Source organism: Podarcis liolepis (genome assembly GCF_965112155.1).
Source record: "Podarcis liolepis genome assembly, chromosome: 6".
Lineage (NCBI taxonomy): Eukaryota > Metazoa > Chordata > Lepidosauria > Squamata > Lacertidae > Podarcis > Podarcis liolepis.
This window is the reverse complement of record NC_139559.1, coordinates 6,574,353-6,594,657: the sequence shown is the minus strand read 5'-3', so window position 1 is coordinate 6,594,657 and position 20,305 is coordinate 6,574,353. Positions and strand designations below refer to the sequence as shown.

Genomic DNA, 20,305 nt, shown 5'->3' with positions numbered 1-20,305 from the left:
GGCTGTGTGGGTTAAACCACAGAGCCTAGGACTTGCCGATCAGAAGGTCAGCGGTTCGAATCCCCGCGACGGGGTAAGCTCCCGTTGCTCGGTCCCTGCTCCTGCCAACCTAGCAGTTCGAAAGCACCTCAAAGTGCAAGTAGATAAATAGGTACCGCTCCGACAGGAAGGTGAATGGCATTTCCGTGCGCTGCTCTGGTTCACCAGAAGCGGCTTATTTATGCTGGCCACATGACCTGGAAGCTGTACGCCAGCTCCCTCGGCCAATAAAGCGAGATGAGCGCCGCAACCCCAGAGTCGGCCATGACTGGAGGTTATGGTCAGGGGTCCCTTTACTTTTTAAGTTGACGCAACTGATAGACAGAGAGCCTACAGCTGTGGGCAAATATCTGCCATGCTGCCCTCCTGGCCAGGGGAGGGGAGGAAAGGTATATTGCAGAAGATAAGTGGCAGTAGCCACCAGAACATTAAGAAGAGCATGGCTGTTGAATTAGGCCTCCCTGTTCTCATGGTAGCCAGGCAGATGATAATAATAATAATAATAATAGTAGTAGTAGTAGTAGTAGTAGTAGTAGTAGTAGTAGTAGTAGTATATTTGTACCCCGCCCAGTTTCCCCAGCCACACTGGGTGGCTCCCAATCAGGTGTTAAAAACAGTACAGAGTTAAATATTAAAAACTTCCCTGAACAGGGCTGCCTTCAGATGTCTTTTAAAGATAGGATAGCTGCTTATTTCCTTCACATCTGAAGGGAGGGTGTTCCACAGGGTGGGTGCCACTACCGAGAAGGCCCTCTGTCTGGTTCCCTGTAACCTCACTTCTCGCAATGAGGGAACCGCCAGAAGGCCCTCGGCGCTGGATCTCAGATGGCCCAGTGGGAAGCTGGCAAGCAGGATTGAGCCCATTGGCATTCTCCCTGCCTCCCCAAAGTGGAGGTAAAACAGGGCAGATTTGATTTAAATCAAATTGATTTAAATCACGATTTACATCGCTCGCCAGTAAACGACTAAACAACAAGAAGACTTGATTTAAATCTTCTTCTTTTTTTTTTTACAGAAAAACTCATTCTTGCATATTTACAACCAGATGAAGGATTCATTTTTGGAATAATAAATTTCCAGAGTAGTTTTTACAGTCATATAAAAAATGACTGATTTGGTTATACTATTAGAAGTACATAGACCGATAATTATGAAATGATTGTGAGGTTTAATAAGTTAACTGTTTATATTTGGACAACTTTTCTGCTATGCTTCGTTGGAAGGAGAAAAACAAACATTTCCTTAATAACAATTTAAACAATTTATTTAACTTAAACAATAAGATTATATCATATGTATCCATGTTTGTTAACTGATGTGGTTAAACGATTTGAAAAACAAACAAACTTAGACTGAGTTTTAGCATACATGAAAAACTTAAAACAGATCCTTATTTCCTGATGAATAGCCTTTGGACTATAATGTAACTTAAATAGAAAGCTATCTTTAGAAAGATTTTTCCTCCAAAAGCATTTTGTTTTAAAAATCTGATTTAAATTTTTAAAAATCTGATTTAAATAATAATTTAAAAAATCATAGATTTTTATCCACCCTGAGGTAAAACAGCCATTGTGGTTAGTAGCCATTGATAGCCTTATGAGAAAAATACAAAACCTTGTACAGAGACTCGCGAACTACCCAACCTAAGATGAAAAATCCATTGAAATCAGACATTTTAAGTTCATCTTAGGTTGGGTAGTTCGCAAGTCTCTGTGGCTTTGCATAAGCTTTTGTCTTTTTCTCAGAAGATTGATAAAGAATGTATAATCATTTTGGTAATTATTGGTAACCTTGTGAGCTGGTCTCACTTGCTTTTGAACCCATCCAGGTTTCTGGCATTCCCACCGTGTTTCTCCTGTTCCTCTTCCTGCAGGGCTGCGTGGCTACTTTCTCCAGCCTTATGGGGTACCAGTACCACCAGAAGCGGTGCGGGAAGCAGCTGTCCGAGGTGGAGAAGCCCGTCTTCACCTGCCTGCACTGCGGGAAGACGTACAAGTCGAAAGCAGGACACGACTACCACGTGCGGTCAGAGCATCCGTCCGCGGTAAGGCCCCATGAGCCTCTTCCCTCCATTCTGTTGTCATGCTGTTGAGTATCATTATGCTGCAAGACATTACATTTTGCAAAGTGTTTCTGTTACGGAAAAGGAGCAATGCGGCAGCGAGCTGCAGCTGGCTGGAAAGCAAAACAGGATGGGAATGTTGGGACTGTACCGTGGGAACAAAGGGACAGTCTATTCACAGCACTGAGCACTGGATTTTAGCTCAGAGTGTAATTTGACCTGTACAGGAAGTACAGGAGGTGGAGTTTGTCTCTCTGCTGTTGGAGTTTGAAGAGAGCAGACACGTTTCTCTGTAATGCTGCAAAGACAGAAATAAAGGCATGTAAATACATTTCTGTCTATCTCTTTCCCCTCCCTGGGGGGAGCAGGGAAGAGTGGTGTGTCCTTCTCACGTTGAGGAGGATCGCCGATAGTGACCTAGCCTGTATCCTGCCGGGAAACGCAGACAGGGAGGTCAACAAGGAGATCAAGCCGGGTGCCTGGAGAGTGGCCAGTTTCTCCTGATAAGGCCTGAATTTCCAACAGTTTCCTCATCTTCTATTTATTTATTTATTTAGAAAAATAGATTTATTTGCATTTTTAATACAAAACAAGCAAAAAAACCACACACACACCCTTTCCTCCACCCCCCCAATTGTACAACTTTCATACCAATCTCGACATACAATTAAATACCCAGTGACTTCCCATCCACCCTTTTCCTGGTTTCTGTACTATTCTATAAATTGCGCATTCCAAATTTTTGCTCTACAAATTTCTTCCTCTGCTAATTTCTGTTAGCGCCTATTCTGCCGGGTTTACTCAAGACCAGCTAGGTTATTTACTTGTTCATACTGGTTCTTTAAAATATCCAATAAACATTTTTCAATCCTCCTTCTATTCTTTAGCATACTTTTCTCTTCCCTATTCGTTATGCCTGCCAGTTCAGCATATTCAAGCATTTTAAACTGCCACTCTTTTCTGGTGGGTACCATACTCGTTCTCCACCTTTGTGCCAGTAAAATTCTGGCCACGTTGGTGGCATATAATAATAATCTCTCTCTCTCTCTCTTTTTTACCATTCCCAAAAGGAATGTCTCAAGCTTTTGGGGGAAGGTTTTTATGAATATCTTTTTAAAATCATTGTAAATTACTTCCCAGAGTTCCCCGATTACTTTACAAGACCACCACATGTGGAAAAAGGTTGCTTCTACTTCATTGCATTTCCAACATTTATCTTTTTCTTTTATCAACATTTCTGCTAGTTTGGCAAGGCAACAGTGATCCTCTGGTGGTGCTTGTGCAAAACCTATTTCTCCTCTGAGCCTTTGTCTCAGCTTGCTAAATTTGGTTTCAATATTCCTTATTTTAATGATTTTATTGTTTTGGGTGTCTCTGAACCACCTTGATTTTTCCCCCTTTTAATAGAAGGCAGCGTTACAATTATTTTAAATACAGTGCAGCAACATCTCACACACATTTAACATGCACGATTTTAAATGTACGCGGCTGAAGGCAGGCTGGTTGAAAGTACACAAGTTAAATCCAAAACTGACGGGGAGCTTAAAAGCTCATTCTCTGGCTTGTGGATCCTGGTGACAGCCTTTGACATATAGTATCCAGGCTTTCTCATGCTGATGGAGAAGATGAGGCTGACACTGGTTGTTGTTCTTTGGGTACCCCTTTCCACCTTCACCCCCTTCCCCCCCCCGTCTTCTCTTTTTTTTTTTTTTTTAATAAATTTTTATTCATTTTCCATAAATAAAGAATAAAACAAAACAAAAACATAAATAAACACAAAAATGACTTCCCCATACCACCCCTTTTCTGCATTCTTGTTTCAAGATTTTCCAGCAACCCTTTTGTATTACACTTATTTCTATTTCGTGAATTTAACTTCCAAAATATATTTAAAACAACTGTAGTTCTTTATCTCTTATAACCCTGATCCTCTAATTTTCCAAATTACAACAATTTTTAAGGTAAACTTTAAACTTGTTCCAGTCTTCATCCACCGCCTCTTTCCCTCGGTCTCGTATTCTGCCAGTCATCTCTGCCAGTCCCATATAGTCAATCACCTTCGTCTGCCATTCTTCCAACGTGGGTAGATCTTGTGTCTTCCAATACTTTGCTAGAAGAATTCTTGCTGCTGTTGTGGCATACATAAAGAATGTCCTATCCTTCTTTGGCACCATTTGGCCCACCATACCCAGGAGAAAGGCCTCTGGCTTTTTATTAAAGGTTCTCTTCAGAACTTTTTTAATTTCATTATAGATCATTTCCCAGAAAGCCTTAATCCTCGGGCAGGTCCACCAAAGGTGGTAGAAGGTTCCCTCCGTTTCGTTACACTTCCAACATTTGTTATTGGGCAAATGATAAATCTTTGCTAACTTAGCCGGAGTCATGTACCACCTGTAGATCATTTTCATAATGTTTTCTCTTAAGGCATTACATGCCGTAAATTTAACACCAGTGGTCCATAACTGCTCCCAGTCAGCAAACTCAATGTCATGCCCTATATCCTGTGCCCATTTAATCATACTAGATTTCATCATTTCATCTTGGGTATTCCATTTCAACAGCAAATTGTACATTCTTGACAAATTTTTAGTATTGGGTTCTAACAGTTCTGTTTCTAGTTTCGACTTCTCCAATTGGAAGCCTTTCTTTCTGTCCTGTTTGAATAGCTCATTTATCTGACGATAATGTAACCAATCTCTCACTTTAAACTTCAATTTCTCGAAACTCTGCAATTTTACTTTTTCGCCATCTTGTTCTATCATTTCAAAATATTTAGGCCAATTAGAATCCATATTCAATTTTTTCACCTCTTTTGCCTCCATTGGTGACAGCCACCTGGGGGTTCTACTTTCAAGCAAGTCTTTATACCTTATCCAGACATTGTACAAAGCTTTCCTTACCATATGGTTCTTAAAGCCTTTATGCGCTTTTACCTTGTCATACCATATATATGCATGCCAACCATGTCTATTATCAAACCCTTCAAGATCCAAAATGTCTGTATTCTCGAGGAGCAGCCAGTCTTTCAGCCAGCAAAATGCTGCTGATTCATAGTAAAGTCTTAAGTCCGGCAGGGCAAACCCTCCTCTATCTTTTGCATCTGTTAATGTCTTAAATTTTATTCTTGGCTTTTTGCCCTGCCAAACAAATTTCGATATATCTTTCTGCCACCTCTTGAAACAGTCCATCTTGTCTATTATTTGCAGTGTCTGAAACAGGAATAACATTCTAGGCAATACATTCATTTTGATAACAGCAATTCTGCCTAACAAGGAAAGTTTCAGCCTTGACCATATGTCTAGATCTTTCTTAACTTCTGTCCAACATTTATCGTAATTGTCTTTAAATAAGTTCATATTTTTAGCTGTCAAGTTCACCCCCAAGTACTTCACTTTTTTTACTATCTCCAAACCTGTTTCCTTCTGAAATGTCTCTTTTTCCTCATTTGTTAAGTTTTTCTCCAGCACTTTAGTTTTTTGTTTATTCAATTTAAATCCTGCAACTTGACCAAATATCTCAATCAGTTCTAAAACTCTTTTTGTACTGGTGCTTGGCTGCTGTAAGGTCAAAACTAGGTCATCTGCAAATGCCCTCAGTTTATACTCTTTCACTCCGAGCTGGATTCCTTTAACCAACTGGTCCTTTCTAATCATATTTAACAAGACCTCCAGGACCAGTATAAAAAGTAGAGGGGAGATAGGGCATCCCTGTCGTGTTCCTTTCTCTATAGCTATCTCTTCCGTTACCACATTGTTCACAATTAGCTTTGCCTTCTGCTCAGAGTATATTGCCCCTATACCATTTTCAAAACCTTGGCCTACCCCCATCCCATGGAGATTCTTTTTCATAAAACTCCAGCAAATATTATCAAAGGCTTTCTCCGCGTCCACAAAAATTAAAACTGCCTTTCTGTTGATGTTTATTTCCAGCAATTCCACAATGTCTATTATGTTTCTCACGTTGTCAGACATGTGTCTTCCCGGGAGAAAGCCAGCTTGGTCCTTATGAATCTCACCTATCAGTACTTTCTTCAATCTTTTTGCTAAAATATCTGCAAATATTTTGTAATCCACATTTAGTAATGATATCGGGCGGTAGTTCTTAACCTGGTTCTTTTCAGTCTCAGTTTTTGGTATAAGCGAAATAAAAGCCTCTTTCCACGTTTCAGGTGCCTTTTTCCCCTCCAGTATTTCATTGCAAACTTCCTTCAATGGTTGCACTAAACATTCTTTCAAAGCTTTATAGTATCTGGCCGTCAGACCATCTGGTCCTGGAGACTTTCCCAATTGCGCTTTTTGAATGGCCTCCTCTATTTCTTGTTCTGTTATTTTCTCATTCAAAGTCAATTTGCTTTGTTCTGAAATTTTAGGTAGTCCATGATTTTTAAGAAATTCATCTATTTCTTGTTCATTCACTGGCCCTTGTGTATATAGCTTCCTAAAAAAGCTTTGGAAACAATTACTTATCTCATTTGGCTTATGGATATTCTTTCCCTCTACCTCCAAACAAGTAACTGTATTCAATTTTTGCCTCTTTTTCAATTGCCATGCAAGAAGCTTCCCACATTTGTCTGCTGACTCGAAAGTCCTTTGTCTCATTTGTTTAATTTTCCATTCTATCTCTTGGTTTGTCAATTCCATATATTGCGTCTGGTGGTACTTTATTTCTCTCAAAATTTCTTGAGACTTTGGATTAGATCTCAATTTCTTTTCTCCTTCCTTCATTTTCTCTAAAATTTTTTCTTTCCTTTCATTTTGCTTTTTCCTCTTAATTGAATTCTGTTGTATCAGGAAGCCTCGCATTACGGCTTTACTCGCGTCCCAAATTGTTCTTTTTTCCACTTCTGTTCTGAGGTTTATCTCAAAGTAATCTTTCAATGTTTTTAGGGCCTTTTTGCAGAATTGTTCGTCTCTAAATAGGGAGTCATTCATTCTCCATCTAAAGGATCCAGTTGTTGTCATTTTCATTTCCATCTTTACTGCATTGTGGTCGGAGCAGGTTTTTGGGCAGATTTCTACTTTCTTTATCTTCGTAGCCATCACGCTAGATACCCAGATTTGGTCGATTCTTGTCCATGTCATTTTAGATTCTGAAAAAAAGGTTCCCTCTCTCTCCAGAGGGTTCTTTGTCCTCCAGATGTCAATCAAGTCCATGTTTTCCGTCATTTCAAAGAAAGTTTTTGGTAATCTTCCTTCTTTAGAAATTATCTGTCTTTGTGCCTTGTCCATGTTTGTGGAGACCACTCCGTTCATGTCCCCCATCAATATTATTTTGCAGTCGAGGTAGTCCAGTAGAGTTTCATGCAACTTCTTAAAGAATTCGGCCTTCCCATCATTAGGTGCATATATTCCAATTATCAAATACTTTTCTCCCTGAATCTGTACTTCAATTGCCACATATCTTCCTTCTTCATCCTTAAATTTCATTTTTGGGTCCAATTTTTCTTTTGCATAAATCACTACTCCTCTCTTTTTTACTTTATCGGAAGATATAAATTCTTGTCCTAATCTTTTGTTCACCAACAGTTTCCTGTGTGCTCTGGTTATATGAGTTTCTTGTAGACATATCAGGTCCAATTGTTCCCTTTTCAAAATATGAAAAACTTGTCGTTTTTTCCTGGGATGGTTCAAACCATTGCAGTTCCAACTAAGAAGTTGCAGCGACATTTTGTTTATTAGATATTTGACCCTCCGACTGCTCCAAGCTTTTCTTCCTCTTCAGTTGGCGGTTGTGGTAATCCAAATGATAGATTTGCAATGTCTGTTAGCCCTCCTCCTTCTGGTGTCCCCCCCCCCGTCTTCTCAGCCTCCTGAACAGCCCGAGATCAAGCCTGAAGTCAGCCTCGTCGAAGATTTCGAGAGGACTCCGAGCGGCAGGATCCGGCGCACGTCAGCCCAGGTGGCCGTCTTCCACTTGCAGGAAATCGCCGAGGATGAGCTAGCCAAGGACTGGACCAAACGGAGGATGAAGGACGACTTGGTCCCCGAGACAAAGCGAGTGAGAGCCCGTCACTTACCTGACTTTTGCTGAAGGGCGGGGTGCAAGGAAAACAGGGTCTGTAGCCTTGGTCTGGGGCACGTGTTGGGGTGTGTGGCTTGCGGGTTCTTCAATTGGCTAGTTTGGAAACAACTTGGAAATCACACAGGCGCTCTCTCTGGGCCTGACCAGAGAAGCCAAGCTTAGGGAATCATTTTTGCAGGACCAGGTGCAGCTCTGTGGATAGCAGGGCTCGCAGCTTCAGTACCACTCTGTTGTTGCTTGCAGTGATCGTGCTTCAGCCAGGGCTAGCAGGCCTCTCCACCAGCTACTAGTGTTGTACTGAGTTAGCATGCTCTAGTTATCTCCCGCTTGGACTACTGCAATGCGCCCTACGTGGGGCTACCTTTGAAGGTGACCCGGAAACTGCAATTAATCCAGAATGCGGCAGCTAGACTGGTGACTGGGAGTGGCCACCAGGACCACATAACACCAGTTCTGAGAGATCTGCATTGGCTCCCAGTACGTTTCCGAGCACAATTCAAAGTGTTGGTGCTGACCTTTAAAGCCCTAAACGGCCTCGGTCCTGTATACCTGAAGGAGCGTCTCCACCTCATTGTTCTGCCTAGACACTGAGATCCAGCGCCGAGGGCCTTCTGGCGGTTCCCTCCCTGCGAGGATACAGGGAAACAGGCAGAGGGCCTTCTCGGTAGTGGTGCCTGCCCCGTGGAACGCCTCCGAGCAGATGTCAAGGCAATAAGCAACTATCTTACCTTTAAAAACATCTGTTTCGGAAAGTTTTTAATTTTTGATGCTGTATTGTGTTTTTAATATTTGGTTGGAAGCTGCCCCGAGTGCCTGGGGAAACTCAGCCAGATGGGTCGGGTGTAAATAATACATTATTATTATTATTATTATTATTATTATTATTATTATTATTCTTCTTCTTCTTCTTCTTCTTCTTCTTCACCTACTAGATGCACATATGCGCAAAGTCCTCGGTGTTTTCTTTCTCTGCCACTGGTTGAGCTCTCCTTTGTCACACTGCCTGTGACAAAATACACTCTTGTTGATTTCATCCAGTTAAAGATTTGTTCATTTCGGTGAAACATACCGGTACATACACACACATGCTCCAGCCAATCTTTTTAAACTTGGGAAAATGAAAGTAACAGAATCGTTTTTTGGGGGGAAGCTTGTTGAAATAATAAGCAGATTAAAAGAATAATAATGCAGTTTTTATGTAGAGCTGTGTTCTAGATGCCGAAGTTGATTAACCCCTGCTTCTCGCCTGGCAGCTAAACTACACCCGTCCTGGTCTTCCGAAGCTGAACCCGAGGCTTCTGGAAACCTGGAAAAACGAAGTGAAGGAAAAGGGACACATCAACTGCCCTAATAATGTGAGTGCCTTGTTTTCTGCAGGACTGATTGGAAAACGAAAGGGGTGTTATGTTTTATCCTGTGTTATGGACATGCTGCAGATTGGAACAGATCTATTTCTGAGTTCTCCTGTTCTTAAGGTTTCATGGCCAGGGTGCCCAGTCCCTGAGTCGAAAAAGTTGCCTCTCCCTGGTCTCCAGGAAAGGCTTGTTAGCAGGGCTGTGGGGAGGTGGGAGGGACGTTCCCAGAACAGGTAAGAGGCATTAGCTGGTTAGCACAGCCACTTTGAAAAGGTGCGCGGCTCTGAAACGGATAGCGTCTCTGCCCAGGCGATTAGCCCAATTTCCCTTTCCACATCAGACTCGCGACCGGCGGTGCCGTAAGATCTCCCGTCGCCCAGCAGGCCTCCCGTAACTGCTTGAAAGCGCCTTGAATGTTCAAAGGTCCATTTAGGGACGTGTTTTGCCTGCCAGCGACGGAGCCACATGACTCCCATTAACAGTAATTAGAAGCATGTGGCAAGATCCCAACAGGCAGATCGCCTGTAAAATTAACCTTGTGACGGCTAGAGGGAGCTTGCAAAGAAGGAGAGCCTTGTGGGGATTTGGAGGGGGGCGGGTCGCTGCAACCCCATGAAAGGGGGAAAGGAAGGGGGGGAAGAGTACAAAACCCTACTTACCATGTGCTGTGCTGTTTTCGCTTCCAGTGCTGCGCTGCCATCTATTCCAGTGTGTCCGGTTTGAAAGCCCACCTTGCAAACTGCAACAAGGTAAGGCATTTAAGAGGCTTATAGCCTAACGTCATTATTATTATTTATTAAGCTTGTATGCCGCCCTTCATCAGGAAGATCTCACAGCATCAAAATACAAAATAAAAACACAAAATACACAATGAAAGCAAACACAAAACAATAACCACCCCGCTCCCACAAACACATATAAAAAGGACACATAATGTTAATCATGCAAAGACCTGGTTGAAGAGGAACATTTTTGCCTGGTGCCTAAAGATGTACAGTGAAGGCACCAGGCAAGCCTTCCTGGGGAGAGCATTCCACAAACGGGGAGCCACTGCACAAAAGGCCCTGTTTTCGTGTTGCCACCCTACGGATTTCTCATGGAGGAGGCACACAACAAAGGGCCTCAGATGTTGATTTCAGGGTCTGGGTCGGTTCATATGGTGGTCCTGGAGGTATTGAGGTCCTGAGCTGTTTAAGGCTTTATAGGTCAAATTCAGCACTTTGAATTGGGCCTAGAAACCAAATAGGCAGCCAGTGCAGTTGGGCCAGGGTCAGTATAATGTGCTGAAACTCGTGCTCCATTGAGCAACCTGGCCACTGAATTCTGCAACAGCTGAAGTTTCCGAACCTTCTTCAGAGGCAGCTCTGGAGGATGCCATAGCCAGTGGTATCCAAAACCCGCAAAGAGGTCATATAATGGCAATGTTGAGAACCCTTCCCATAGGCGGAAATCCTTTTCCCAACTCTCACTCCCCGCCCTCAGCTTTCAGCGCCCTCTGCCAAATTCAAGCCCCTCGTTCAATTTCTGACGGATCAGAAAACGTCTGGCTGGTTCATTCAGATGCTTCCAGTTGTGTGAAGATGCACCTATACTCGATGTCTGATGCTTGCCTGCCTCGCATTAATGCCACAGATCCAGCTGCAAGCATGCTCCCGCGACTCTCACTACGCCCCCTCTCCCGCTGGGAGCTCGTACATCACCTCATTGTCAATAAAGAATATATTACGCATTCTCTAGTGGCAGATGGAAGCAGAGTAGGGAGCTCATTCGTTTTCCGCAAGGTCAGCGGTAACAGAAATCCAGGGTTTTAATTAGCTGCTCGGCAACCCAGAAGAGAAATTTCAAAAGCTTTATTGATCAGGTTCGGCCATAAATTAGAGGAAGCCTCTGCTCCTCGTAGCGGGCTGCAGGGTAGAATGAAGCTGCTGTTCTGCTCCACGTGGCAGCTTGGGTAGGCTGGCGCAACATCGGGGATGGCCAGCTCCACAAGAGGTTCAAGCCAGGGCAAGTGGAAGATGTTGTTTCAGCAACAGACAGCTGTTAGCTTTTTTGTGATGAAACAGATGCCCTTTACTTGTCAGGTTGGCAACAGTTGAACAGGTATTTTTCAATTATTATTATTACTATTACTATTATTATTGTTGTTGTTGTTGTTGTGGTTGGCAACAGTTGAACAGGTATTTTTCAATTATTATTATTACTATTACTATTATTGTTGTTGTTGTTGTTGTTGTTGTTATATTAAATTTACATATTAATGAAAGCAATGTGTTTCTCTCTCTTGAGCCAAAGAGAGGGCTTAGTCCTTCATAGCAGTGCATAAGTTACTGTATTTTTTGCTCTCTAAGACTCACTTTTTCCCTCCTAAAAAGTAAGGGGGAATGTGTGTGCATCTTATGGAGCGAATGCAGGCTGTTCAGCTATCCCAGAAGCCAGAACAGCAAGAGGGATTGCTGCTTTCACTGCGCAGCGATCCCTCTTGCTGTTCTGGCTTCTGAGATTCAGAATATTTTTTTTCTTGTTTTCCTCCTCCAAAAGCTACGTGCGTCTTGTGGTCTGGTGCGTCTTCTAGAGCAAAAATACGGTGTTAATCCATAGCTTGCCTGTCCTCACAAACTCCTCCAGACAGCGTCTACTGCTTGAAGTCACCACGCTCCCATGTTCTCAAGGAAACGACGATAACAAAATAAGCAAACCAACTGCCACCATTTATTCTTTGTCAAATACATTTACAATGCAAATACAGTACAGATACTAACAACAAGCTTAGAATGGACCTTAGGTAAGGCGGGGGCTGTAAGCTCCTCTGCCAAAAATCCCTCATCTTTTGCCCTCCATCTCACATGAGCGAGCCAGGTGACCCTTTCTGCTAAGTTTCCAAATGCATGAGTGCAGGATAGGTTCTGAAAGGTCCCGGTGAGAGTTAACCCTTCCCCGGATTCCCAGGGGAGGTTCTGACCCCCACCTGAATCCTACTCCATATATGAAGGGGCCTGAAGTTTCCCTGGAGCCTGAATGGCACAGTGCCAAGGACAAATCTGTCCTACATAGATGATCAACACATCTCCAAGATATCCTCCGGGGCTGAGCTCACATGGCCGGACCTTTGTATTGCAGGGAGACCACTCCGTGGGGAAGTATCGTTGTCTTCTGTGTCAGAAGGAGTTTAGCTCAGAAAGCGGAGTCAAGTACCACATCATTAAGACTCACTCGGAGGTAAGTACCGGGCCTTGTCAGCAAAGGACTTTGGGGGGAGTCCGCCCCCCCCAAAGCTGAAATTCTTGTGAGGCCTACAGAAGAGTGGTCCCAGTGAGCTGGAATAAATCATTATTCTTTTCTAATAATATAGGAGCGAGTTTCAAACTTCCAGCTGACTGAAATTAGTCCCCCAGATTTGCTACCTTATTTTCCAGTAGCTAATTTGGGGGGGGGGGGTTGTGGGGAGGGTTTAATGAAGGGGAGGGGACTTTAGGCCGTTCATCATACCCTGCATCAAAGGCAGTCTAGGTAACTCCCTGCCAGGGACTGGGCAGATGATTAGGAATGGTGGAGGCTGTTACCTCAAGAGCCTTCCAGAGAAAGGAGGGAGAGGGTATGGACCCAGGATCGTGGTGGTTTGAGACAGGAGACTTCCCAGAAGAGGAAGAAAAGAGCTGGGAAGTCATGGAGGGTGAGGAACAGGAGTAATAATAATAATAATAATAATAATTTATTATTTGTACCCCACCCATCTGGGTGGGTTTCCCCAGCCACTCTGGGCGGCTTTCAACAGAACATTAAAATACAATAGTCTATTAAACATTAAAAGCTTCCCTAAACAGGGCTGCCTTCAGATGTCTTCTGAAAGTCTGGTAGTTGTTTTTCTCTTCGACAGCTGGTGGGAGGGCTTTCCACAGGGTGGGTGCCACCACCAAGAAGGCCCTCTGCCTGATTCCCTGTAACTTCTAAGGTAGCCCCACATAGAGCACATTGCAGTAGTCCAGGCGAGAGATAACTAAAGCATGCACCACTCTGGCGAGACGGTCTGCGGGCAGGGAGGGTCTCCGCCTACCTACCAGGTGGAGCTGATGCCCTAGTCCTGAACAGGGACAGGAGTCGGATGTCGTAAAAACAGTACAGCAGCTGGTTGAAAAGAGGGCTAGGCTTGAAAGAGGGCTAGGCGTTCTCTTCGTGTCTCTGGGCGGAAAGCCAAACAGAAAAGGAAAGATTCCCTTGTCGGCACCATAGGCAGCAGGAGGGGTATGAGATGTAGAGAAAGTCAACGGCCAGGGGGAAGAGTGGGCACTCAGGGGAACAGTCCCATTTCCTGATTTCCGTGTATTAAGTAGTGGGTGGACATAGCAGACGACACAGAGATTTCTCCAAGTTGTTCTTTATAAGTAAGCTGGAATTGAACTGAACAGCAAACAGCTCAGCCAGCCTGCTTTTATAGGCAGCCGGCTGTCCACATTGGAACAACAACAGCCCAGGGTTTCCCGCCTAAATTAACTTACGTGGACCTGAGTGAAAAGTGTATACAGTCATACCTCGGGTTGAAGTAGCTTCGGGTTAAGCATTTTTGGGTTACGCTCCGCGGCGACCCGAAAGTAACGGAGCGTGTTACTTCCGGGTTTCGCTGCTCGCGCATGCGCAGATGCTCAAAATCATGCGCGGAAGTGGCGAGACGCGCGGATCCCGTTCACATCCAGAGGTACCACTGTACACAATACCCCCTAGTGGCCAGGGTGAGAACTTCCGTACATAACACCGTGTACAGTGGACGCTTGGGTTGCGAACGTGATCCGTGTGGGATGCGCACATGTGGGTAGCGATTCAGTGCTTCTGCACAAAGCACAATTTAGCACTTCTGCACGTGTGTGACCGCCGAAACCCGCCATGGAAGTAACCCATTCCGGTACTTCTGGCTTTCGGCTGTCCGTAACCCAAAAAAACGCAACCTGAAGAGTCTGTAACCCGAGGTATAATTGTATTTCTGATTCCAAGAAACATACTGAAAAGCAGCTCTCTGTCTTTCTGCGTGTCTGGATTCTCTGGGCAGTTAGCCAAGTGAGCTGCCTGTTGGCTTTCCTCCCTTCCTAAATCTCCTTTTGTCTCCTTGGTTCACCCAATATGGGGGGAGGATTTTGGGGCAAACCCCCAAACTGAAGCAGGCGATTGCAGCTCAGAATGGTTCCAAGTGGGGATGAGGTGCTTCGTTTAGTTGTTGTTTTTTTAACTTCTGAAAACCGCCACGTTTGCCGGTAGTTGTGGTGTTGCGGCAGAGCTGCGGCCGCTGCTATTCTGCGCCGCGTCCGAATCGAGTTCCCGACTCTGTGCTCCTTTCCTTCCTTGAACGCAGAACTGGTTCCGGACTTCCACGGAGGCCATCCGGAAGAAAAAGACCAGCGAGCCGACCGCTGCCAGCCACGAGGAGAAGAAGAAAAGCACAGACGGGAAGAAGAGGGGGCGGAAACCGAAGGAAAGGCCTCCGGAATCTTCCGCCAAAAGCAAAGAGATAGGCAAGACGAACCATAAGAAACCGTCGGGGCCCTGGGAGGCCGCGGACTTCAGCCCCGATGAGAGAGAGCGAGGTAACAAGCCCCCCCACAGCAAGAAAGGGGGGGTCCAGTAAAATGCCAGAGAAATAAGCCGTCGTTTTTTGGGGGGGGAGAGAACAAAACAAAACTCTCTAATGATTAGTTTACAGCCCAGGGTAATGGGGCGGAAGGAGGGGAGAGCTACTCCCAGTATATGCTGGGCCCCTTCTGCTCATCCCTTTTTTAAAAACGAAAAACCACTTTAAATCACGGGACATTTTGTTTTCACCACTGGAAGAAGAGAACCAAGCGAGGAACGGCCGCTGCGATTCTTCCATCGGAAACCTCTGCGGATTGTACATAACCCCCCTGTGTGGGTCAGGCGCTCCACGTCCAGGGGCAGGTGGAATAGTAAGGTGGTTTGTCGGCACCCTCCTTCCTTTCTTCCTGCTTCTGAATTCGAACCCAGTGCCGTTCAAGCAAAGAGAGAGAAGGAGAGGAAAAGAGAGCAAAGGGGGGTTTGCTCAAGCAAAGGGAGAAGAAAGTGCAATAGGAACCCAGGCGTAAGCTGGTCAAAATTCTTTTTTAAAAAGCTATTATTATTTGTGGATTCCTTTTCAGGTAGCAGTCATGTGTTAGGAAATAGAGCTGGTGGGGATTTTGCAGATGAAATTATTGTTGTGATTGTGGTTGCGAACCAGCTTTCTTTTATAATTTTCATAAGAGATGCTTTTTTACGAAGGAAAAAAGGAAAAACAAAAACCCGATGGGGTCGTTTGACGACGGACGTTTCGGGATTGTCGTTTCCTTAGGTTCTGTTCACGTTTTAAACGTTGCTCTGATTTGGGACCCGGTTCCCCGTTTTCAGTTTTGGGAGCTATATCCTTCAGTTGTCAAGGTTTGGGGATGAGGGCGGGGAAGGGGGAGGGTTTTGGCAATGAGACGTTTTTGGAAGCAGACCAGTTGGGAGTTTTGAAAATGGCCGTTCTCTCGCTGCGTCAATTCTTGCCTGGGAGCCCCTGCAGGGGGAAATCACAAACATTTTTTTGTAAGGCATACTTCTTTGAGGGGAAGCTTTGAACGGAAACTGCTTATTGCAGTGCGAAATAAATTTCAAGAACGTTTATTCTGCCTGGAGGAAATATCAAACCATAAAGGAGCCACAGAGCCGTGAATATCTTCTAGGCCTCAGCTCCATCCTGCTGTTCCCTTGTTGAGCACAGAAGGTCTGAAATGGGATGTCGAGTCACGTTTGCTGGAATCTTCCACGTGGTCGGAAATGCTCCTGTGGTGTAGCGCTCGGAGCATTGGATTGGGACCCGAGAAACCAAGGTTCAGATCCTTCACTTGGCTGTGAAGCTTGCCGGGTGACTTTGGCCCAGTCATGGCCCCTCAGCCTAACCTACCTCACAGGGTTGTGGTGAGAATAAAATGGGGAGAGGGAGAGAGCACGCTGCCCTGAACTCTTTAGAGCAGCGTTTCTCAACCTGTGGGTCCCCAGATGTGGTTGGACTACAACTCCCATCATTCCTAGCCAGCATGACCGTTGGTCAGGGATGATGGGAGTCGTAGTCCAACAACATCTGGGGACCCACACGTTGAGAACCGTTGCTTTAGAGCAGTGTTTCCCAAATTTGGGTCTCCAGCTGTTTTTGGACTACAACTCCCATCATCCCTAGCTAGCAGGACGAGTAGTCAGGGATGATGGGAATTGTAGTTCAAAAACAGATGGAGACCCGAGTTTGGGAAACACTGCTTTAGAGCGTAGGTGGGATCTGAATGTAATAATAAGGAAGTAAATCAAGACAAAAGCAGAGTTCCCAGTCGCCAGGAGGCTTAACCTCACATTCAGGAAAACACGGGTAGAAGTCATCCTTCCCTGCTCTGTAGGGGGAAGTTGGGGGCAGAGATGGGGTTCGATATTTCCTGCTCATGCAGAATGCCTGAACTTGGCTCGTTAAAACAAGAATACCGGGAAGGTCTCACCAACTATAATTAAATCACTGGTTGACTTCTGCAGCGCAGAGGGATGCCAACCGTATTGGGCCAGCGGGCGCATTTGGGATTCTGAGAAAGTGCCGTGGGCACCAGTCACAAAATGGCCGTCCTGGGGATGTGGCGTCATCCAAGATGGCTGCCACAAGAGTGCGGCATGATGCAAAAAACAGCTGCTGGGGAAGGGGGATCCAACAGGATCTGAGCAGAAAGATTGAACAGGGTCTCTCGTGCATTGTGGATTTCTGAGGGGAATTTTGCAGGGACTTTTTTTGCAGGCGCCATTGGAGGTATGGAGACCTTGGTGACTCCTGCTATAGAGGGTGGGAAATGTACTTGAATAGGCTTGGGTGTGTCCTGGCGTGTTATATTGTGTTAATTCAGCATAACGAACGCCTCAGCATTTACCTCAGCTGGTGGGGCCTTGAGTTGAAACCAGTCTCTCTGCCATCACATGGCGAATGGAACCAGTATGTGTTGCCCGATATCAGGAATCCCCAGAAGTGCTTTTTAGGCTATATCCTAAAGCGCCAGAGTGAAGTGTACGACAATCCTGTAGGGTAGTCTATAATAGAGTTGTGGCACCATATTTTGAGCACTTTTTTTTTTTTTAGGGAAATGCAGTGGGGATGAGGGGAGCGCTCTCAAGCTCACGGTAGGAGCAACACAGGGTGGGGAAAGGGGCAATAAATTGCTATCCCACCCATATGATGGGGGGGAGGGATCTTGTGGGTAGGTTGCTGGATATATATTCGTTTCAAAAGGCTTTTGCACAAAAAGGAAAGAGAAGAGAAGAGGCAGTGGAGGCTGTATCAAAATATCTGATGAGGTAGTGACCTTTGGTCAGGACCAGCTCTACCATTAGGCAGGTGGGAAAAGCAGTGTTTTTGTGGGTGCCACGTAGCCTGAGCTCTCTAAGCTAACCTGCTGCCCTCGGTTATAGAAATGGATACTGCCCCATCACCAGTGTTGGTGTTCAGCCAGTCCAGTCGCCTTCCATACATGGAATTGGGAAGAGACTGCCATCTTGTCCTTTGCCTCAGGCAGCTAAATAATAATAATAATAATAATAATAATGAATTTTTATTTATACCCCACCCTTTCCGGTTCAGGAAACTGGGCTCAGGGCCACAACAAATTTAAAACACTTAATTGTTGCTACAAAAAAAAAAACCCCAGCATAAAATACAGTATAAAGCATAAATAACAATAAAATCAAGAATCAATCTAGGGGGGAAATGTCTTAGTTTTGCCACCACTGGAGAAACCACCGTAAAGGTGGATCAGCGATCTCTCCTTAAAGAACTTAAACCCTTTGCTTCCCCTCCCCAGATTGATGAAAGGTGCCCCCCTCCATTATTTACCACGTGGAAACGGGTTTAGCAGCGGGTTTTGCAGCGGTGGGGAAAGGCGGAAGCACAGAACTACAAAGATGTGCTCAGATGCAAATGCCGCAGATATAATTAGCTCTCGCTTTGCAAGCCAAAGCCGTCCTCTGTGCTCCACAGCCTCACTTTATAGATTTGCTACCTGTGGTTTTAGCAGGCGGTTGGTAAAGAACAAAGCGGATGGGGGGGGAAAGGTTGTTCTCGTTTGTTGAGCGCCTTAAGTGGGTAGGCCAAAGGCAGCCAGAGATAAATAGCAGCTGATAATATCTTGCCTTTTAACCCTGGAAACCTGGCAGCTGGGTCAGCCCATCCTACCTGACCTAATAGGACTGGCTCACCTGGCAGGGCAGGACTGGTCCACAGCAATAGCCTCCTGGCAGCAGCGCCACTGTTGCTTACTGGTTGGCTGGCCGTGATGGTGAGGTTTACACTGTGCAGTTGCCCCAATGAGAGCACCAGATTGCCTCTTCCGGCGCTTGGGCAACCCAGCTGCCTCGCCCCTCCTGGTAAACGGCAGCAATTCCTGTGCCAGGAGGCTGTTGCTGTGGGTGTGCCACTCCGGGAGAACCATTCCTTGACTTCAGTGCGGACTGTCTGAATGAATAGTTTGGTGGTGTCGCATCATCTGTGCATTCAGGAAGTCGCAAGTTCGCTCCGCTGCATCCTTCCTTATCCATGGTCCGCTCAGGCTGCCTCGCTCTTCCATCCCACCAGAGTCCCTTCCTTCCTTCCTTCCTGCTTGTTTCCTTCTTCGCTTTTCCTGACTTTAAAAAGTCTCCTTCCTCCCCTTTGCTGTGTAGCTCCAGAATAATTGGAAGGACAAGCCGAGAACAAGCTGATGTGTCTGGGGGCGCAGCACCCTGATGTCAGATGATTCCCAGTCCCGAATATAACCCCCTACTCTGTCCACCCCTAGTTCTAGCGTCCATGATTACCCCATTCACCTATGGCAAGCAACAGTCGGGCTGCAGGCGGCTAGGCAAGGATCCTTCCGTAGAATGGGAGAGAGCTGGTTCGTTCACATTCTGTCCTGCTGATGATAAAGTCAGGTCTGGGCAAGGCAGCGAATGGTTATGCTTTCTGCTAGACAAACTCCAGGGCTGTGCAATGCTTTGCTTTTAACCATGGCGCTTTCTCTCAAGCACTTGTAGTCTAATGAGCCAAGCCAGTGAGTTCATAGCTGTGCTGAGATTTGAGCGGGGGACTCGTAGCTTATTTGCTTAATGCAAGATCCCTTCCATTTACGGCTTTGGGATGGAAATGTAGCCTCCCTAGAGTACATCTCATCTATTGATGCATGGAGATATCATGGCAACAGCTCGTCTCTAGAGGCACGAGTGACATATTTCTGGTGTCCTCCAGAGGCTGGCTGCAAAATAGACTTTGCCGGTTGGGTCGGACTGCACGTTTCCTTGCTGGTTGTTTGCGATAGGCATTCATTTCCTGGGGATTCAGGAAAATAATAATGCAAAATCGCCTAGGCAAAATTGGGCCTTTGCTCTTGTGCATTTCTGCTTATAGACTGGTGCAAACGGATTGTTAGTGAGAGCAGCCAAAATGTCTCAAGGTGAAAAGGAAGTGAGAGTGAACTGCAGCCATAAAGCAGGGTTTCGATTTCATGAGTACTTCGGATGAATGGGGTTGTAACCTGGAAGGGAGCACCCAGGGTTGCAAGCGGCAAATTCTGAAACGGGGGAGCGCTCCCCCTCCTAAGAATATATCGCAGTAAAGAATTTTGCCCTCCAGACATTAGGGCTTCAGTACCAAGCCAGTTTGTTTCTTACCCCCAACTCCTGCCTTGCTTAACATGCAGGCTGATGAAGAATTCTGTTGAACTCAAAAGCTTACTGTCATGTGACATTTTGATAGATGGAATACTGTAATGAAAGGAATGTTGTGGTTTTTCGGAATAAAAGTTAACAGTTCAGC

At 45.3% G+C, this 20,305-nt stretch overlaps 1 protein-coding gene across 1 annotated transcript in view; it reads left to right on the top strand.

Moving 5' to 3' along the window:
- Positions 1 to 15,124, top strand: part of ZNF512B (zinc finger protein 512B) — a 46,994-nt gene extending 31,870 nt beyond the window's left edge. Inside the window, 7 exon segments of the mRNA XM_083507391.1 lie at positions 1,913 to 2,083; positions 7,907 to 8,098; positions 9,376 to 9,477; positions 10,164 to 10,226; positions 12,595 to 12,693; positions 14,816 to 15,070; positions 15,072 to 15,124. Coding sequence (XP_083363517.1) covers positions 1,913 to 2,083; positions 7,907 to 8,098; positions 9,376 to 9,477; positions 10,164 to 10,226; positions 12,595 to 12,693; positions 14,816 to 15,070; positions 15,072 to 15,104 — 915 coding nt within the window. The 3' untranslated portion in view covers positions 15,105 to 15,124.
- Positions 15,125 to 20,305: the final 5,181 nt, after the last annotated feature.